The sequence below is a fragment of the Lissotriton vulgaris genome, chromosome 5 (genome assembly GCF_964263255.1).
Source record: "Lissotriton vulgaris chromosome 5, aLisVul1.2, whole genome shotgun sequence".
Taxonomy (NCBI): domain Eukaryota; kingdom Metazoa; phylum Chordata; class Amphibia; order Caudata; family Salamandridae; genus Lissotriton; species Lissotriton vulgaris.
The window spans coordinates 1,846,475,108-1,846,490,405 of NC_141693.1; the positions used below are offsets into that span (position 1 = coordinate 1,846,475,108).

General features: G+C 46.2%; 1 protein-coding gene across 5 annotated transcripts in view; it reads left to right on the forward strand.

Annotated features, from left to right (window-relative positions):
* MLLT6 (MLLT6, PHD finger containing) overlaps nucleotides 1-15,298 on the forward strand; it is a 733,108-nt gene that overhangs the window by 612,251 nt on the left and 105,559 nt on the right. For 4 of the 5 annotated variants that reach the window (XM_086924319.1, XM_086924320.1, XM_086924316.1 and 1 more), the window contains 4 exons: nucleotides 6,287-6,353; nucleotides 7,076-7,215; nucleotides 8,027-8,215; nucleotides 14,573-14,661. In XM_086924319.1, coding sequence (XP_086780445.1) covers nucleotides 6,287-6,353; nucleotides 7,076-7,215; nucleotides 8,027-8,215; nucleotides 14,573-14,661 — 485 coding nt within the window. The remainder of the gene's footprint in view (nucleotides 1-6,286; nucleotides 6,354-7,075; nucleotides 7,216-8,026; nucleotides 8,216-14,572; nucleotides 14,662-15,298) is intronic. The other variant, XM_086924318.1, reaches the window with a different exon arrangement.

Consider the following 15,298-nt stretch of genomic DNA (forward strand, 5'->3'; position numbering starts at 1 on the left):
TGCGAAGTGGAAGCGTTTTGTCATTTACTGCAATAACAATGACATAAACCCACTAGATGCTTCAACGCAAAATATAATTTGCTATCTTTTGCACCTACATCGTTGCAATTTAGCCTATTCGTCTATAAGAATACACTTAGGTACCATCGCAGCTTATCTTCAGAACAGACAGCATCTTTCGCTATTCAGTGTACCTGCAATTAAGGCATTCATGGAGGGACTCAAAAGAATAATTCCCCTAAAATACCCACCTTCACCTGTCTGGAACCTAAACGTTGTTTTAACCAGACTAATGCGACCACCATTTGAGCCATTGCATTCATGTGATTTACAATTTTTAACATGGAAAGTGGCATTTCTAGTAGCAATTACTTCACTTAGAAGAGTTAGCGAGCTACAAGCCCTAACTATTCAAGAGCCATTCATCCAAATACATGCAAATAGGGTAGTTCTTAGAACAAACCCTAAATTCATGCCCAAGGTGGTATCCCATTTTCATATCAATCAAACAATAGAACTGCCAGTGTTCTTTCCAAATCCACAGTCAGTACCTGAAAGGGCTCTACCCACACTAGATGTCAAAAGAGCACTTCTATACTACATTGATAGAACTAAGGATTTTCGAAAGAATAAACAATTGTTTGTTGCCTTCTCACCACAACACAAAGGCAACCCCATTTCAAAATCTGGGTTAGCCAGATGGATAGTTAAGTGCATCCAAAGATGTTACATTAAGGCAAAACACACCTTAACAATTCCCCCAAGAGCACATTCTACACGCAAACTGGGGGCATCCATGGCTTTCCTAGGAAACATTCCTCTAGAGGAAATATGTAGAGCAGCCACATGGTCCACAATACATACTTTCATAAAACACTATTGTGTAGATGTACATTCAAAACAGCAAGCAGCTGTAGGACAAGCTGTTCTAAAAACTCTTTTTCAGACTGCTGCAGCTGGCACAGGTAGCCACCGCTAAGGGAGAGACTGCTATACATTCTATGCACAGATATGAATTCAGCAGCCCACATGCCTCGAACGGAATATGCTACTTACCAGTATGCATCTGTTCTTGGCATGTAGGGCTGTTGACATTCATATCGTCCACCCTCCTCCCCGGTGACTGTCGCAGCTGTAGCATTCATTATTACTTTCTTACTTTCTTGCAAGGCCATCTCTTACTTTACCATACTCCATCTCTGCCACGATGGCGAAAAACAATCTAAGGATGGAGAGGATGCCCATGCGCACTGTAGTCCAGGGGAGGAGCCACCTATCTCGTGACACTTCTAAGACTCTTCCAGGACAACAATATGCAATCATCCGGACCCAACACTAGGCGGCGATCTATGCACAGATATGAATGTTAGCAGCCCTACCTGCCAAGAATAGATGCATACTGGTAAGTAGCATATTCCTTCCACCTCGCTAAGGGTACACCTAGCAGCTATAGCCTACACAAGAGGAGAGACAGGAAAGAGCTAATTTACATCACAAGTAGTAAAAAGATTCCTGGAAGGGGCTAAAAGGATAGCACCACCCAAAAGGATGCCACCACCGGCATGGAACCTTAATTTAGTCCTAACAGAGCTTATGAAGGCGCCTTTCGAATCCATTCATATGGCATCACTACAAATGCTCACAATGAAGACAGCCTTTCTAGTGGCAATCACCTCGCTACGCAGGGTAAGCGAACTGCAAGCGCTAACACTGCAAGAACTCTACATTTAAATACACAATGATAGGGTGGTAATGAGAACTGACCCACACTTTATGCCAAAGGTGGTGTCAAGGTTTCACATGAACCAGACAATACAAATACCAATCTTCTTTCAGAAACCATCCACGCAGAGAGGGCCCTGCACACTCTGGACGCTAGAAGGGCTGTAATGCATTACATGGAAAGAACTAAAGAGCACAGGAAAACAAAGCAGTTCTTTGTGTCCTTCACAAGCAGTTTCCTGGGTAGATCAGTAACAAAGGGCACCATTGCACGATGGATCGCACAAACAATACAATTCTGCCACAAGCAGGCAGGTCAAGAACTAACAGACCGGGCACAAGCCCACTCTACCAGGAAAAAGGGAGCAACAATAGCCTTCCTGGCTAACACAGCCATTCAAGACATATGCCTGGCGGCAACATGGGCTTCAGTGCACACGTTCACTAAGCACTACTGCGTGGATATACAGATGAACAAGGAAGCACAAGTAGGACAGAAAGTGCTTCAACATATATTCAACAACCAACGCTCATCTTCCACCCAGCCGCCAAAAACATAACAAACCGCTACAAAGTCTATGCACAGCATAGTGAATCCAGAAAGATTCACGCTGCAAAACAAATAGTAGTTTTGCAGCTTGAAGATCTTTCTGAATTCACTAGCGCACCCACCCACCTCTGCCAGAAAGAAGAGGCAGGAGAAGAAGGTGGAAATACAAGGAATAAAATACAAACAGACACTTTAAGAGACAAGTGAAAATTCATTTACTTTAAGAAAGAACTTGAAAACATTGCCAAGGATTCACGAACAGAACACAAAAACAAGAAAAAAAGAATCCAAAGATGGCGACCAAAAGTGGGAGCTTCCGCAGGAAGCGTGCCAACGTCACAGGAATTACACCAGAAGGTGTGACGTCGACGCCCACCTGGGCTACGGAAGAAAAAAAAAAGAAAGAAAAGACTACGATTCCGGACCCAACCACTAGACTGCGGAATAATGCACATCATAGTGAATCCGGGAAGATCTTCAAGCTGCAAAACTACACCGACAGGTAAGAAACTTTTCGATATCCTTTCTCCTCATGTACGCACTCCTGTTATACAGTCTGCTGCGCGTGTACATATCCTCGTTCTCCTTATGCGCGCGCTCCTATTATACAGTCTACTGCGCATGTACATTTCCTCTCTCCTCATGTACGTACTCCTGTTAAACAGTCTGCTGCGCATGTACATATCCTCGCTCACCTTGTGCACGCACTCTTGTTATACAGTCTGCTGTGCATGTACACATCTTCACTATCCTTGTGCGCTGTGCGTCACAAATGCCTTGTGTCTCACCCTTTATAAACACTGCTGCATACACGCTTTCCCACCCTACCGGACACACTCCCTCCTCTCCCTTACTCGCCCTACTGCATACACTTCCCTTACCATCATCATCATCACAAGCTTTATTTCGACACAATGTCAAAAAAGCAACACTTCCCTTACTACCCTTACCCACTCTGCTCCAGACATACCTTCCCAACGGTGGAAAATCCGTATTCACACTCGGTATGCAATGCTCACATGTTCTTCCTCCCCCACCAGCACTCCTTCAGGCTGCTGCATCTTCATAATTGTAATTCAAAGTAACCAAGACATTTTATTGTATTGTCCAGACAAGTTATTCACAAATACATATTACTCAGTATTATCTTTGATTATTTGTTAAAACATGAAATAAAAATGGCGTCTTAAACCTATTTGACGACAGTTTCTTTCCCGGTATCAGCTGCACTTAATATAAAGCACATTTTGCTGTCCAGTCACAGGATATAAGTAACGATCACAGCTGAATAGACGTTCTTAAAATGTCGAGGTGAAGTGTAGTCTGAAGAAATATTCCAACACCCACATTACAAGCGCAGTATAGATTAGGATGTGGTGAATATTTATCCACAATAATTTGCTAACACCTCTTTGTGATTAAATTAAGTTTTGTGAAAGTTGGGTTGGTGCCAGCCGTTCATTGAGGTCACGAGAACAACTGCACCTTCTTCTTTTGGCGAAAAGCGGCAGTAGCATCGAAGCAACATTGTATCTCGAAGAGCTTCATCTGTCACACAAAATGTCTTCACGTTTAATTTGTAACCCTCTTCAACCTGCTTTCACAGCAACATTTTCCTTTTTATTAGGTCGAGCCTGGAATAAGCATCCGAAGGATGCGTCCAGGCGAAGACTTATAGCTGGCTGACTCGGGGGAATGAGGGACAAGAAAGTGATACGAGCTTTTGCTGCCAGATTTGGGTGCGCGGACGCGCACGTTCCGTCCCGCGCCGTGCACATGCGTGCGCATATACACAAACAGACATACACTCGCTCACACACACCCCCCCATCCCCCCCCACAGTCACACACACACGCATACACACAGACTCCAAGACACATACACACACGCACGCACGCTCACACACATACACAGACCCCAGCCGCCGCACGCGCGCACACACACATGCCCCCCGCCCTCGCAGCTCAGCAACAAGGCGAAGCCCCACTCAAAGGCTTCCTTGGTGCGGCGGCGGCTCTCCTCTCATCGGCAGCTGCAGGGCCCGGCAGCAGGACTCTTCCTCCCTCCTTCGGCACCGGGGCGCAGGGTAGGCTCCTGCCTGCTCTGGTGCTCAAAACAGCTGCGGCTCTTCCGTGGGAGGCGGGGTAGGCTCCCGCCCTCCTACTTCCTGTTTCCGATTGTCCCGCCCGGCCTGCCTGACTTCCTGGTCGCAGGCCGGCGGCGATCTTCGGTTTGTACCGGGCTGCGGCGGTGATGCGGGTTCTCGCCGCCGCTCGCCTTATGATCAGGACACACGCTTGACGCACAGGCAGTTCAGCACTTTTATTTGAAGCTGTGTGTTGTGCTGCAGCATCTGGTAACCAGCAAGTATTCATTGTTGAAATTGGTAAAGCGGAAGATATGTATGTGTGAGCATCTCACCATTCGCTGTGCACCTGGTTGAGGAGTGTTACTCCACTTCACTAACTACAATATTCATGAATGCGTGACACGAGGGTGGATCACGCGGCCCAGGTTTGCACGCAAGTTTCAACCCATAAACCGGATGAACTATGTCAAGACGAAAGATTTGTGTGCACTGTATCATTTCTTTTTACTCAAGTAACACGTCTGCCCTTACCCACATGTAGCAGCCATTGGATTACAAGTTAAACAGATTTCATGAAGAATGCACACGTAGGATGACACATCCTAGGAACGGATTTTAAAGAAATATGTTGGATTTTCTCAAGTTCATGGACACTTTAACTTTGAGTGACTTTTAAAGCTTTTCCCTTTCTGTTCTCAAACGTTGCGTTTCATGCGCAGTTCACTTGCATTTGCATTTGTGTGGGACAAGAAGTTGTAACATTCTAGCACAAGCGTTTTAATTGGCATCGCAAGGGAGGGCGGGGTATTCTGATAGATTTGATCGGGGAGAGCTTTTGAATCAAGTGAGGGCAAGAGTAATTACTGAAATAGCATGCAACAGTGAACCCGTGTTAGAACACAGCCGCCAGTAGTGCATTATGGTTAATGAAGTTTAAGATGATATATCCGACAACAGTGGGGTTGTGAATATTGGTTAATATAATAATATTGGAGCCCCGTTTCGCTAATCAAAGGAGGGGGAAAGCCAGACACGAACGGTACGCCTGGCAGGGCTCAGATGGATGTCAGCCTTTGTTTTGGGCACATAGAACTGCCTTTGAAATCACCTAAAATGGGCTGAGGTGGGGAGAGGAAACCGTAAGCATCCAGGCTCGCATCCCCAGGTGAATGCTTGTGCAGCTTACTCTGAAGTGCAAACTCAACGGGGAAGTCCCTATCACACTGACGCCACGGTTTAACTACTGGCCTGAGGCAAAGTAATTGGGGCCCCACTGCAGAATGTGGGGAGGGACCACCGAGATACCAGTCTCTCAGTGAGATTTATAAGCAGGGTCAGATTGGAACATGTTTAGCCCGGGCACTCACAAAAAAAACAGAGAGTTAGTCTCATTTGAATCTGGCAGGCTATTTTTTGTTTTTAGTTTTGTAGTTTTCTGTAGCATGAACTCTGCCCATTGGCACTAGGGCAGTGTGCATAAGCACCAGTAACATTACACAAGATCCACTTTATTTTTTCTTTTAGGTGAGACAATCTTATTTTAAGGGAGACCAGGCTGAAGGTTGGTAGGTTAGGGAAGAAGTGTCTGGGGCGTCCTTTAAACAAGCATTTGCAATGCAATAGGTCTCACTTTTGCGAAAGTTTAAGCTATTAGCATTGTAAATGACAATGCCTTTTATTTATGTTTTAAAAGCAAAAACATAAATAAAAGGCATTGCCATTTACAATGCCAATAGCTCTAACTTTAATAATGCGAGACCTATTGCATTGCAAATGCTTGTTCACATCCCCTTTACTTTCACTTCCATACACGAAGAAACACAAGCTACAAAGTTGATAAATCGGTGACCAGTGCTCTAGATTGGCTCTCACTATCTTTGATGTGCATTATTTTTAAGTGGATATTTTGTTCTTGTTCTTTTCAGATCCTGACGTGGAAAACTGCAGTTTTGTGTGCCGAGGGAGCTCCCCAAGAGAAAGCTTGTCCTCAATGTAAATTCTCTTTATATTTCCTGTATTTGTCTCACAAACCACTGTCAGACATCAAAAGTTAGGTAGAACAGGTCATTGTTGCCGCAAGATTAAGGAGCAGGTATTAAAGGTTGGTGTAATGCATGAGGTGGGAGAAGAACGCAGGCAGGAGCGTGGGGCAATGTGTCTGGGATCACACGGCTAACCTGCCTACAGCGAGTGTGTAAAGAGAGCTCTTCTAGTGAGAGGAAAGCAAGCACCCTCGAAGGCCCACCTTAAAGAGTGGGCGAGAGATGCTGGCCCTGGTCACACCCTCACCTGAGGCATCCCTGTCTTACTGTGGACTAAAGTAACCCTAAAGATGGAAGAAATGGAGGCCGCCCTCCAGCTGTAGGCAAAGGGGTGAGAGAGGGGGGACAGGCGGCCCTTCTTGTGCGCCCCACTTTGTAGGTGAAAAGGGACACTGAGAGAGCACACCCTCAGTGAGGAGAACATGTCCTGAGCCAGAGCTGGAAACCGTCCCTTACAGTTGCGTACAGAGGGAGTTCTCGTGTGTGAGGAAGTGAGAGAGGAAACTCTGGAGTGGGGGAGCAGAAAGGACTCCTTCCTTCTCTAAGGAGAGACGGTCCAGGGGGTTAAGGTTGGCCCTCTAGAGATGAGATGAACAGACACAGCGCCCTGTCTGTGTAGTATAAAGGAGGGGGGTTTTACCGGTTGTTTGTAATTGTTTGTTTAATGCACAGGTCTCCCATCAGCAGCCTCCCAACGGTGTTTGACCAGACCATATCCTGCAGCAGCAGCCAGCCTGAGAATGCCCCACCTTCAACCCCCAGCATCGAGCAGCTCTTGGAGAAACACGGCAACGGGGAGGCTGGTGTGAACAGTGAGTGTGCCATGGACACCAAGTGTCATTCTGAACCCTCACACACTTTTTCTGCCACTGCCTCATGTTTCTACATATCATCCCTGGCCTTCGCTTACTTTCCCAGTTTACTCTGAACCGCCTGGTGGGTTCACTCGTCTCTGACTCGTCTGTCTGCGTACTCTTTAAATTGTGTTTGTGTGATCTATACTTGATATGAAATAGAATTAGACCTACTTTCAGTGTATTCTACTTGTTCACTGCATTGTTATAACTGATAGCTTTCCCTTATCTATACTTGTTTAGACTCTAAATGTAGGTTTTCACTCACTTACCTTCAAGCTCATTGTAAATCACTTTTCAATTATACCTGAAGGGGATGTGCCCTGTTCTCTGTTTACACTCCTTTTCTTCTAAGCCATCAATTCTCTTTGCCTTTTCTATCTTCTCTGCTTGCCAGAGCTGTTGCTTTACCGTCTTCCACTTCTGATGTTCACTTGCCTCTCTTTATTCAGCCTTACTGCAGTGCTTTCAATTTTATTTCTCGTTGTTCAGTCCTTTCCTGCTCATCCTTTCCACCTTCCTCCCTCTTTTCACCTTCCTCCTCTTTGTCTGCCTTCTGTCTTAATGCCTTGCTCTCATTCGGTCCACTTATCTTTTGGTGTCCCCCCTCATGTCACTTGTCTCAATATATTCTTCTTACTAGTGTTACTTCTGCTCTCTGTCCACCCTGTCTTCGTTCACTTTTCACCCGTTCCTGTCACTCCACCTTATTGCCCTTTCTTCCATCCTTCTCCCCATTTCCCCCTGATCACCCTCTTTCTTCTCTCAGTTGTAGAAATGTTGAAAGCTCTTCATTCGCTGCAAAAGGAGAACCAGAGCCTCCAGGAGCAGATTATGAGTCTGACCGCCAAGAAGGAGCGTCTACAACATCTCAACATCCAGCTGTCCGTGCCTTTCCCAGTCGTTAGCGCCAGCAATGGGCCTACACTTCACACGCACAATCTTCTACCTTCCAGTGGTAAGGCTCCTGCGGCCACTTAGCCTTCCCAGTGGCACACCTTTTATTTTAAATGATGTTGATGATGGGCAGATGCAACTGAGTGGCACATGTCTAGCCACCAAGCAGTTGGCCTATTGTTTATGGGATTAAGGCCCCCTCCTCTCTGTATGCAAATTTTATTGCAAGCCACTGAGAAGGCCTGAGACCATGTGAAGCAATGGGGCTCAAGTTCCCTTATTACATGTTTGAGGCATGTGGGCTGCTGAATTCATATCTGTACATAGATCGCCGCCTAGTGTTGGGTCCGGATCATTGCACATTGTTGTCCTGGAAGAGTCTTCGAAGTATCACGAGATAGGTGGCTCCTCCCCTGGACTACAGTGCGCATGGGCATCCTCTCCATCCTCAGATTGTTTTTTTCCACCATTGGGTTCGGATGTACTTTCGTTACTCGGAGTTCGGAAATAGATTAATAACTTTCTAAAGGCCAAAAGGCCTTCGGGGCGTCGGTTTTTTTTCTTCGATCGGTACCAACAACTTATTCCTGTTCTTTCTACTCAGGACGTCAAATCGGGCCGCGTGGCCTTCTCGACACCACGGCCAATCGTCGATGGAACGAAGTCCTTTCAAGCGATGCCCCAACTGTAACTCTAAATACCCACACATTGATAAACACCCAGTCTGTAACAAGTGTTTATCTCCAGAACACAACAAAGTCGACTGCTTAGTTTGTGCTCAATTTCGGTCAAAAAAGACACTTCGGGTTCGACGTGCGGCGAGGCAGAAGATGCAGAAGTCAGCGCCTGAGCCAGAGAACATCTTTGACGACGACGAAGAGGTCGTCGAGCCTGAAGACTCTGATCAGCAGTCGGAGCAGGGGTCTGAACATGACTCCAACTACTACATCGATGACGAAGAAGACATCGTTGAGGTAGGGGACGACGATCCAGGCATAGGAGCCGTCGAGGACGACTCCGGCGAGGACGCTGGGCCAACCGTGAGTACGGAGCCCAATGTATTAGCAGGTTCAGATCCAGAGGCTCGGGTCGAGGCATCACCGGAAGGCCTTAGCCAAGATCAGAACGTCGATTCTATAGCCCCGCGGTTAAGCCCGGCTAAGAATATAATACATGAGCTATCGGTGCGACATTACCAAACTTTGAGAAAATCGAAACCGAAAGTGATAGAACAGAAACCGAAACTTATCGACATCCCATTCTTCGGACCGAAAATGGCGGATCCGTCGAAGCCGACCAAACAAAAACAGGTCGTCGAGGTCGCATGCAAAGGTTGTCGAGGCCAGAGCCACTACTCCCATGTCCGCGATTAAGCTGAAGGCCGACGACATCGACGTCGACGCCAAGCAACACAAAGAAAGGACTCGAACGGACAACTGTTGTTGATCCCAAATACGGGTCGAACAACCGAGGCAAGTGCACACAAAGACACTTAAGCCAAAATCAAGACTCGAGCCGAAGGGCTCCGTCGAACCAAGGGAACAAAACATCGCTCCGAAGCAGCAAGCTCCGAAGTCGACACCGGGCCAAAAGATGGTTATCGAACAACCAAAAACAGTCGGATCGATAACCACGGCTCCGAAAAAGATCTTACAGTCTACTAAGACGGTCCAACAACCAAAGTCTCTCGGACCGATAAAATTCGGACTTCCTCCGCACGTCAAGCCGAGGATGGTCGAACAAGATAGCGGTTTCGAACCGACCCAGCCAAAAAGGCCAAGATTGGGGGAAAGAGCTAAAGTACCTGAGGAACAGGAACCATCAGCTGAAGAACAGTCCAAACTGTATGTCGACCCCGATACTGGGAAGGTTACCATATTAAAAAGAAAAGTCAGACCTGACACTAACGTTGAGTCCTACAAAATACCTCTAAAAAGAAAAAGAGACACTTCAACATCTCCAGTTCTCTTTGAGACTATCACACCATATGTGCAGGAAACCTATATGTACTCGCCCACACACACAGCTGACTATGGGGAGTATGAGGACAATGACCAGTACAATTATCCGACGGATAATGACCAGGACATACAAACTCAGCCATGGACTGACCCTGTAGATCCTGGAGACTCTCAGACAATTCCTGACAGTACTGCATACCCTGTTAAAACATCACCTACAGAGGACACTGCTGCCTTCAACGCACTAATAGAAAGGGCAGCATATAATCACCATGTGGAGATGCATGCAGATCCCATTGATGAAGACTTCCTCTTTGACACTTTCAGCAACTCTGAGAAAAACGTCAAAACACTGCCAATGCTAAAAGGGGTGCTTAAACATGCAAGGGACATATTTAAAGACACAACCAGTGCACGGGTCATTAACCCTAGGATAGAGAGAAAATACAGGCCAGCCCCGGTTGACCCTACATACATTAAGGGACAACTGTCTTTGGACTCTTTAGTCGTCTCCAATGCACGTAAACATGCTAATTCTCAAACCTCTGGCGAAGCTCCACCTCCAGACAAAGAGTCCAAAATTCTGGAGGCCTCAGGCAAAAGGGTGGCTGCTCAAGCAGCTAACATATGGAGAATTGCAAACACGCAAGCCCTGTTAGCCAGGTATGACAGGGCGCACTATGACACACTGGAGAAAATCTTCCAACATCTACCAGACCTTTATCAGGAACAGGCAGAATTCCTGATACAAGAGGGAAAGCTCATATCTAACGCATCCATCAAATGTGCCTTAAAAGCAGCAGACACAGCAGCCAGGGCTATCAACACCAGTATCATGCTCAGAAGACATGCGTGGCTACGCATCTCTGGGTTTAAAAATGAAGTTCAAACCACTTTACTTAATCAACCTGTAAACCCTGACTGTTTATTTGGTCCTGATGTGGACACAATATTGGACAAGATGAAGAAGGACACCGAGAGGCAAATTATACAGCATGGCTATTGTCTAGAGTTAATCTCCACACCGCCCAACATACCCCCAAGACAACGTCCTATGTCCGCAGAACACCTACACTTATTGCAGCAGGAAGTCATCAGCATGCTACAAAAGGGGGCCATAGAACTAGTACCCTTAGAACACCAGGGTACAGGGGTGTACTCTCTGTACTTTCTAATCCCCAAAAAAGGACGGGTCTCTCAGACCAATTTTGGACCTCGGGCCCCTAAACCAATGCATCTTATCAGAGCATTTCCACATGATCACTCTGCAGCAAGTGTTGCCACTGTTGCGTCAAGGAGACTTCCTCGCAACACTGGACCTCAAAGACGCATATTTTCATATACCTATACACCCGGCACACAGGAAATATCTCAGGTTTACAATTCTAAACCAGCACTACCAATTCAAGGTCCTCCCCTCCCTTTTGGGGTAACAACAGCCCCAAGGGTGTTCACCAAGTGCCTAGCGACAGTAGCTGCACACCTCAGAAGACAGCATATACATGTCTATCCATATCTGGACTACTGGCTAATACAAGCACAGTCAGCCCAGCAATGTGCCAGCCACATGTCGCGCACTATTCACCTCCTGCACAATCTAGGTTTCTCGCTGAACTACAACAAATCCCATCTCCAGCCTGCCCACGTGCAGCAGTATCTGGGAGCAACAATAGACACTCTGGCAGCAAAGGCACAACCAAATCTTGCCAGAATAAACAGCATTCAAACGCTCATCCAGAAGTTCAGGCCACAACACTCACTCCTAGCCCGAGTGTTTATGCAACTGATAGGCATGATGGCCTCGTGCATCTTCATAGTCCCTCACGCAAGACTTCACATGCGTCCGCTGCAGGAGTGCCTAGCACGGCAGTGGAACCAGGCTCAGGGACAATTAAACGACCTAGTGTTGGTGACCAGTCGTGCATACAACTCTCTGCATTGGTGGAAACCACAAAACCTTTGCACGGGACGACTGTTCCAGGTGCCCGTACCACAAATTGTGCTAACAACGGACGCATCCCTGATAGGGTGGGGAGCCCATGTCCTCCACCACACAGTACAGGGCCTATGGACCAAGCAGCAGAAGAAACTGCACATCAACCTGCTAGAGCTGATGGCAATTTTTATTGCAATCAAATCTTTCAAAGTACATCTCTGCAACAAGACCGTGTTGATCCGGACGGACAACATGACTGCGATGTACTACCTACAGAAACAGGGAGGAACACACTCTCCACAGCTGTCGCATCTGGCACAAAGAGTGTGGAAGTGGGCCATCCAGAGAAACATTTTTCTCATGGCGGAACACCTCCCAGGCAAAGACAATCAGATAGCGGATTTGCTCAGCAGACACAGCCAGCAAGTGCACGAGGGGGAGATTCACCCCTCAGTGCTTCAACCATACTTCCATCAGTGGGGACAGCCAGAAATAGACCTGTTCGCCACAAAAGAAAATGCAAAATGCCGGTCCTTCGCCGCAAGGTTCCCACACCCGCAGTCTCAGGGCAATGCGATATGGATGAACTGGTCAGGCAAATTTGCCTACGCATTTCCACCAGCACCGTTGATACCGCTGGTGGCACGCAAATTGCGCCAGCACTCCATGACGCTAATCCTAGTTGCTCCAACATGGGCGAGGCAACCGTGGTACACCACATTCCTAGAACTTTCCGTGGTGCCTCATCAAACACTACGACTAACACCCAGCCTCTTAACGCAGAGCCATGGAGACATTCAGCACCCAGATCCGCAGCAGCTAAACCTTGCAATCTGGCTCCTGAGGTCCTAGAGTTCGGCTACCTCAACTTACCTCCTGACTGCCTGAACATTATCAGGGAGGCAAGAAAGCCTACAACAAGAGCTTGCTATGCGTCAAAGTGGAAACGTTTTGTCATTTATTGTAACAACAACGACATAAACCCACTAGACTCGTCCTTTCAAAATATCATATGCTATCTTTTGCACTTACACCGCTGCAATCTAGCCTATACGTCCATACGGATACACTTAGCAGCCATAGCTGCTTACCTTCAAAACAGGCAGCACCTTTCACTGTTCAAAGTGCCTGCAATTAAGGCATTCATAGAGGGCCTCAAACGAGTAATCCCCCCAAGACACCCACCTTCACCTGTCTGGAACCTAAACGTTGTTTTAACCAGACTAATGGGACCACCTTTTGAGCCATTACACTCCTGTGAGATACAATTTTTAACATGGAAGGTGTCTTTTCTCGTAGCCATTACTTCGCTTAGAAGAGTTAGCGAGCTGCAAGTCCTAACTATTCAAGAGCCATTCATTCAAAATCACGCAAATAGGGTCGTGATTCGGACAAACCCTAAATTAATGCCCAAAGTGGTATCACACTTCCACATCAATCAGCCAATAGAACTGCCAGTGTTCTTCCCAAATCCACAGTCAGTACCTGAAAGAGTCCTGCACACACTTGTTAAGAGAGCTCTCCTATATTACATAGACAGGACAAAAGATTTCAGGAAGACGAAACAGTTGTTCGTTGCCTTTTCACCACAGCACAATGGTAACCCTATTTCAAAAAATGGTTTAGCTAGATGGATAGTTAAGTGCATCCAAATATGTTACATTAAAGCTAAACACACTTTAACAGTTCCCCCAAGAGCGCATTCCACACGCAAAATGGGAGCATCCATGGCTTTCCTAGGAAACATTCCTCTAGAGGAAATATGTAGAGCAGCCACATGGTCTACCATACATACATTTACCAAACACTACTCGTAGATGTACACTCCAAGCAGCAAGCAGCTGTAGGACAGGCTGTTCTCAAAACTCTTTTTCAGACTGCTGCAGCTGGCACAGGCAACCACCGCTAGGGGAGAGACTGCTATACATTCTATGCAAAGATATGAATTCAGCAGCCCACATGCCTCGAACGGAATATGCTACTTACCAGTATGCATCTGTTCTTGGCATGTAGGGCTGCTGACATTCATATCGCCCACCCTCCTCCCCGGTGCCTGTCGCAGCTGTAGCATTCATTCTTACTCTTACTTTCTTGCATGGACATCTCTTACTGTATCACACTCCATCTCTTGGTAAAGAAATAAATTATCCAGGCAAAAAACAAAGTAAGTGGCTGGCAAAAAAGTAATTAGACAGGTATAAATATAAACACCGGAAAAAGAAAAATCTTCTAAAGCAAGAAATGTAATCATACATAAAATTTAATCACATTTAATAAAAATTGATGAGTACGTTCAATCAGATACAGAATTATAACAAAATATAAAAAGAGAGTACAATATTCAATTTTGGTAGTCTCTAATATTAAAAGGAAAAGTTAAGAACTTGTGATAATTCCCATAGTTGATTTAAAATAGATGTTTTCCTGCATTAAAGCAGTCTTAGTCAGGTCTAGATTGTGAATGACTTTCCATTGCATTCGAAATAACGAAGGTCCTAACCCGTTTATTCTCTGATTACAGCTATCAACCATGATTCCATGAGCATCAGCAAAAGCCCTTCCTGTAAAAACAGCTTCCGGACGGAGAACTCCCTCTCTGCTTCTTCTGAGGTACTTTGCTTGCCAACAACAGATTACACAAATTATTTTACATGAACACTACATGCAAGTGTTACTGCTCACCACCCCACCGAGAAGTGTTATGTTTTTAGGTGAAACTACTGCCATTGCTGTAGATTGAGCTATATTGTATAGTAAATCAATGAAAACAAACTTGGTGCCACTGCTGGGAATGTACTCCGTGGGAGAAAATAAATGAATATATGTTCGCATAGGCTTTCTAACAATTGCTGATATTAATCCTATCTAGAATTTACATGTTCGAGGCATATGAGCTGTAGATCATATGCTGTGCATAGATCGCCATCTAGTGTTGGGTCCGGATGTTTGCACTTTGTTTTTCTTCGAAGAAGTCTTTCCGGTAATGAGGTAGGTGACTCCTCCTTTCGGTGATAGTACGCATGGGCATCGACTCCATTGTTAGATTGTTTTTTTCCGCCATCAGGTTCGAATGTGTATTGCTGCGCTCCGGTTCAGCACCGTTTCTCGGTTCCCTTCGATTCGCAATCCACTACCCTCAACGGTATTGTTATCGATTGCGGTTTTCCATTTGTTGCGTATCGACTCACCTCGAAAAAAATTTGGTCGGAAAACTCGTGGCGGGCCGTCAGGCCTACCCGCGCCGACC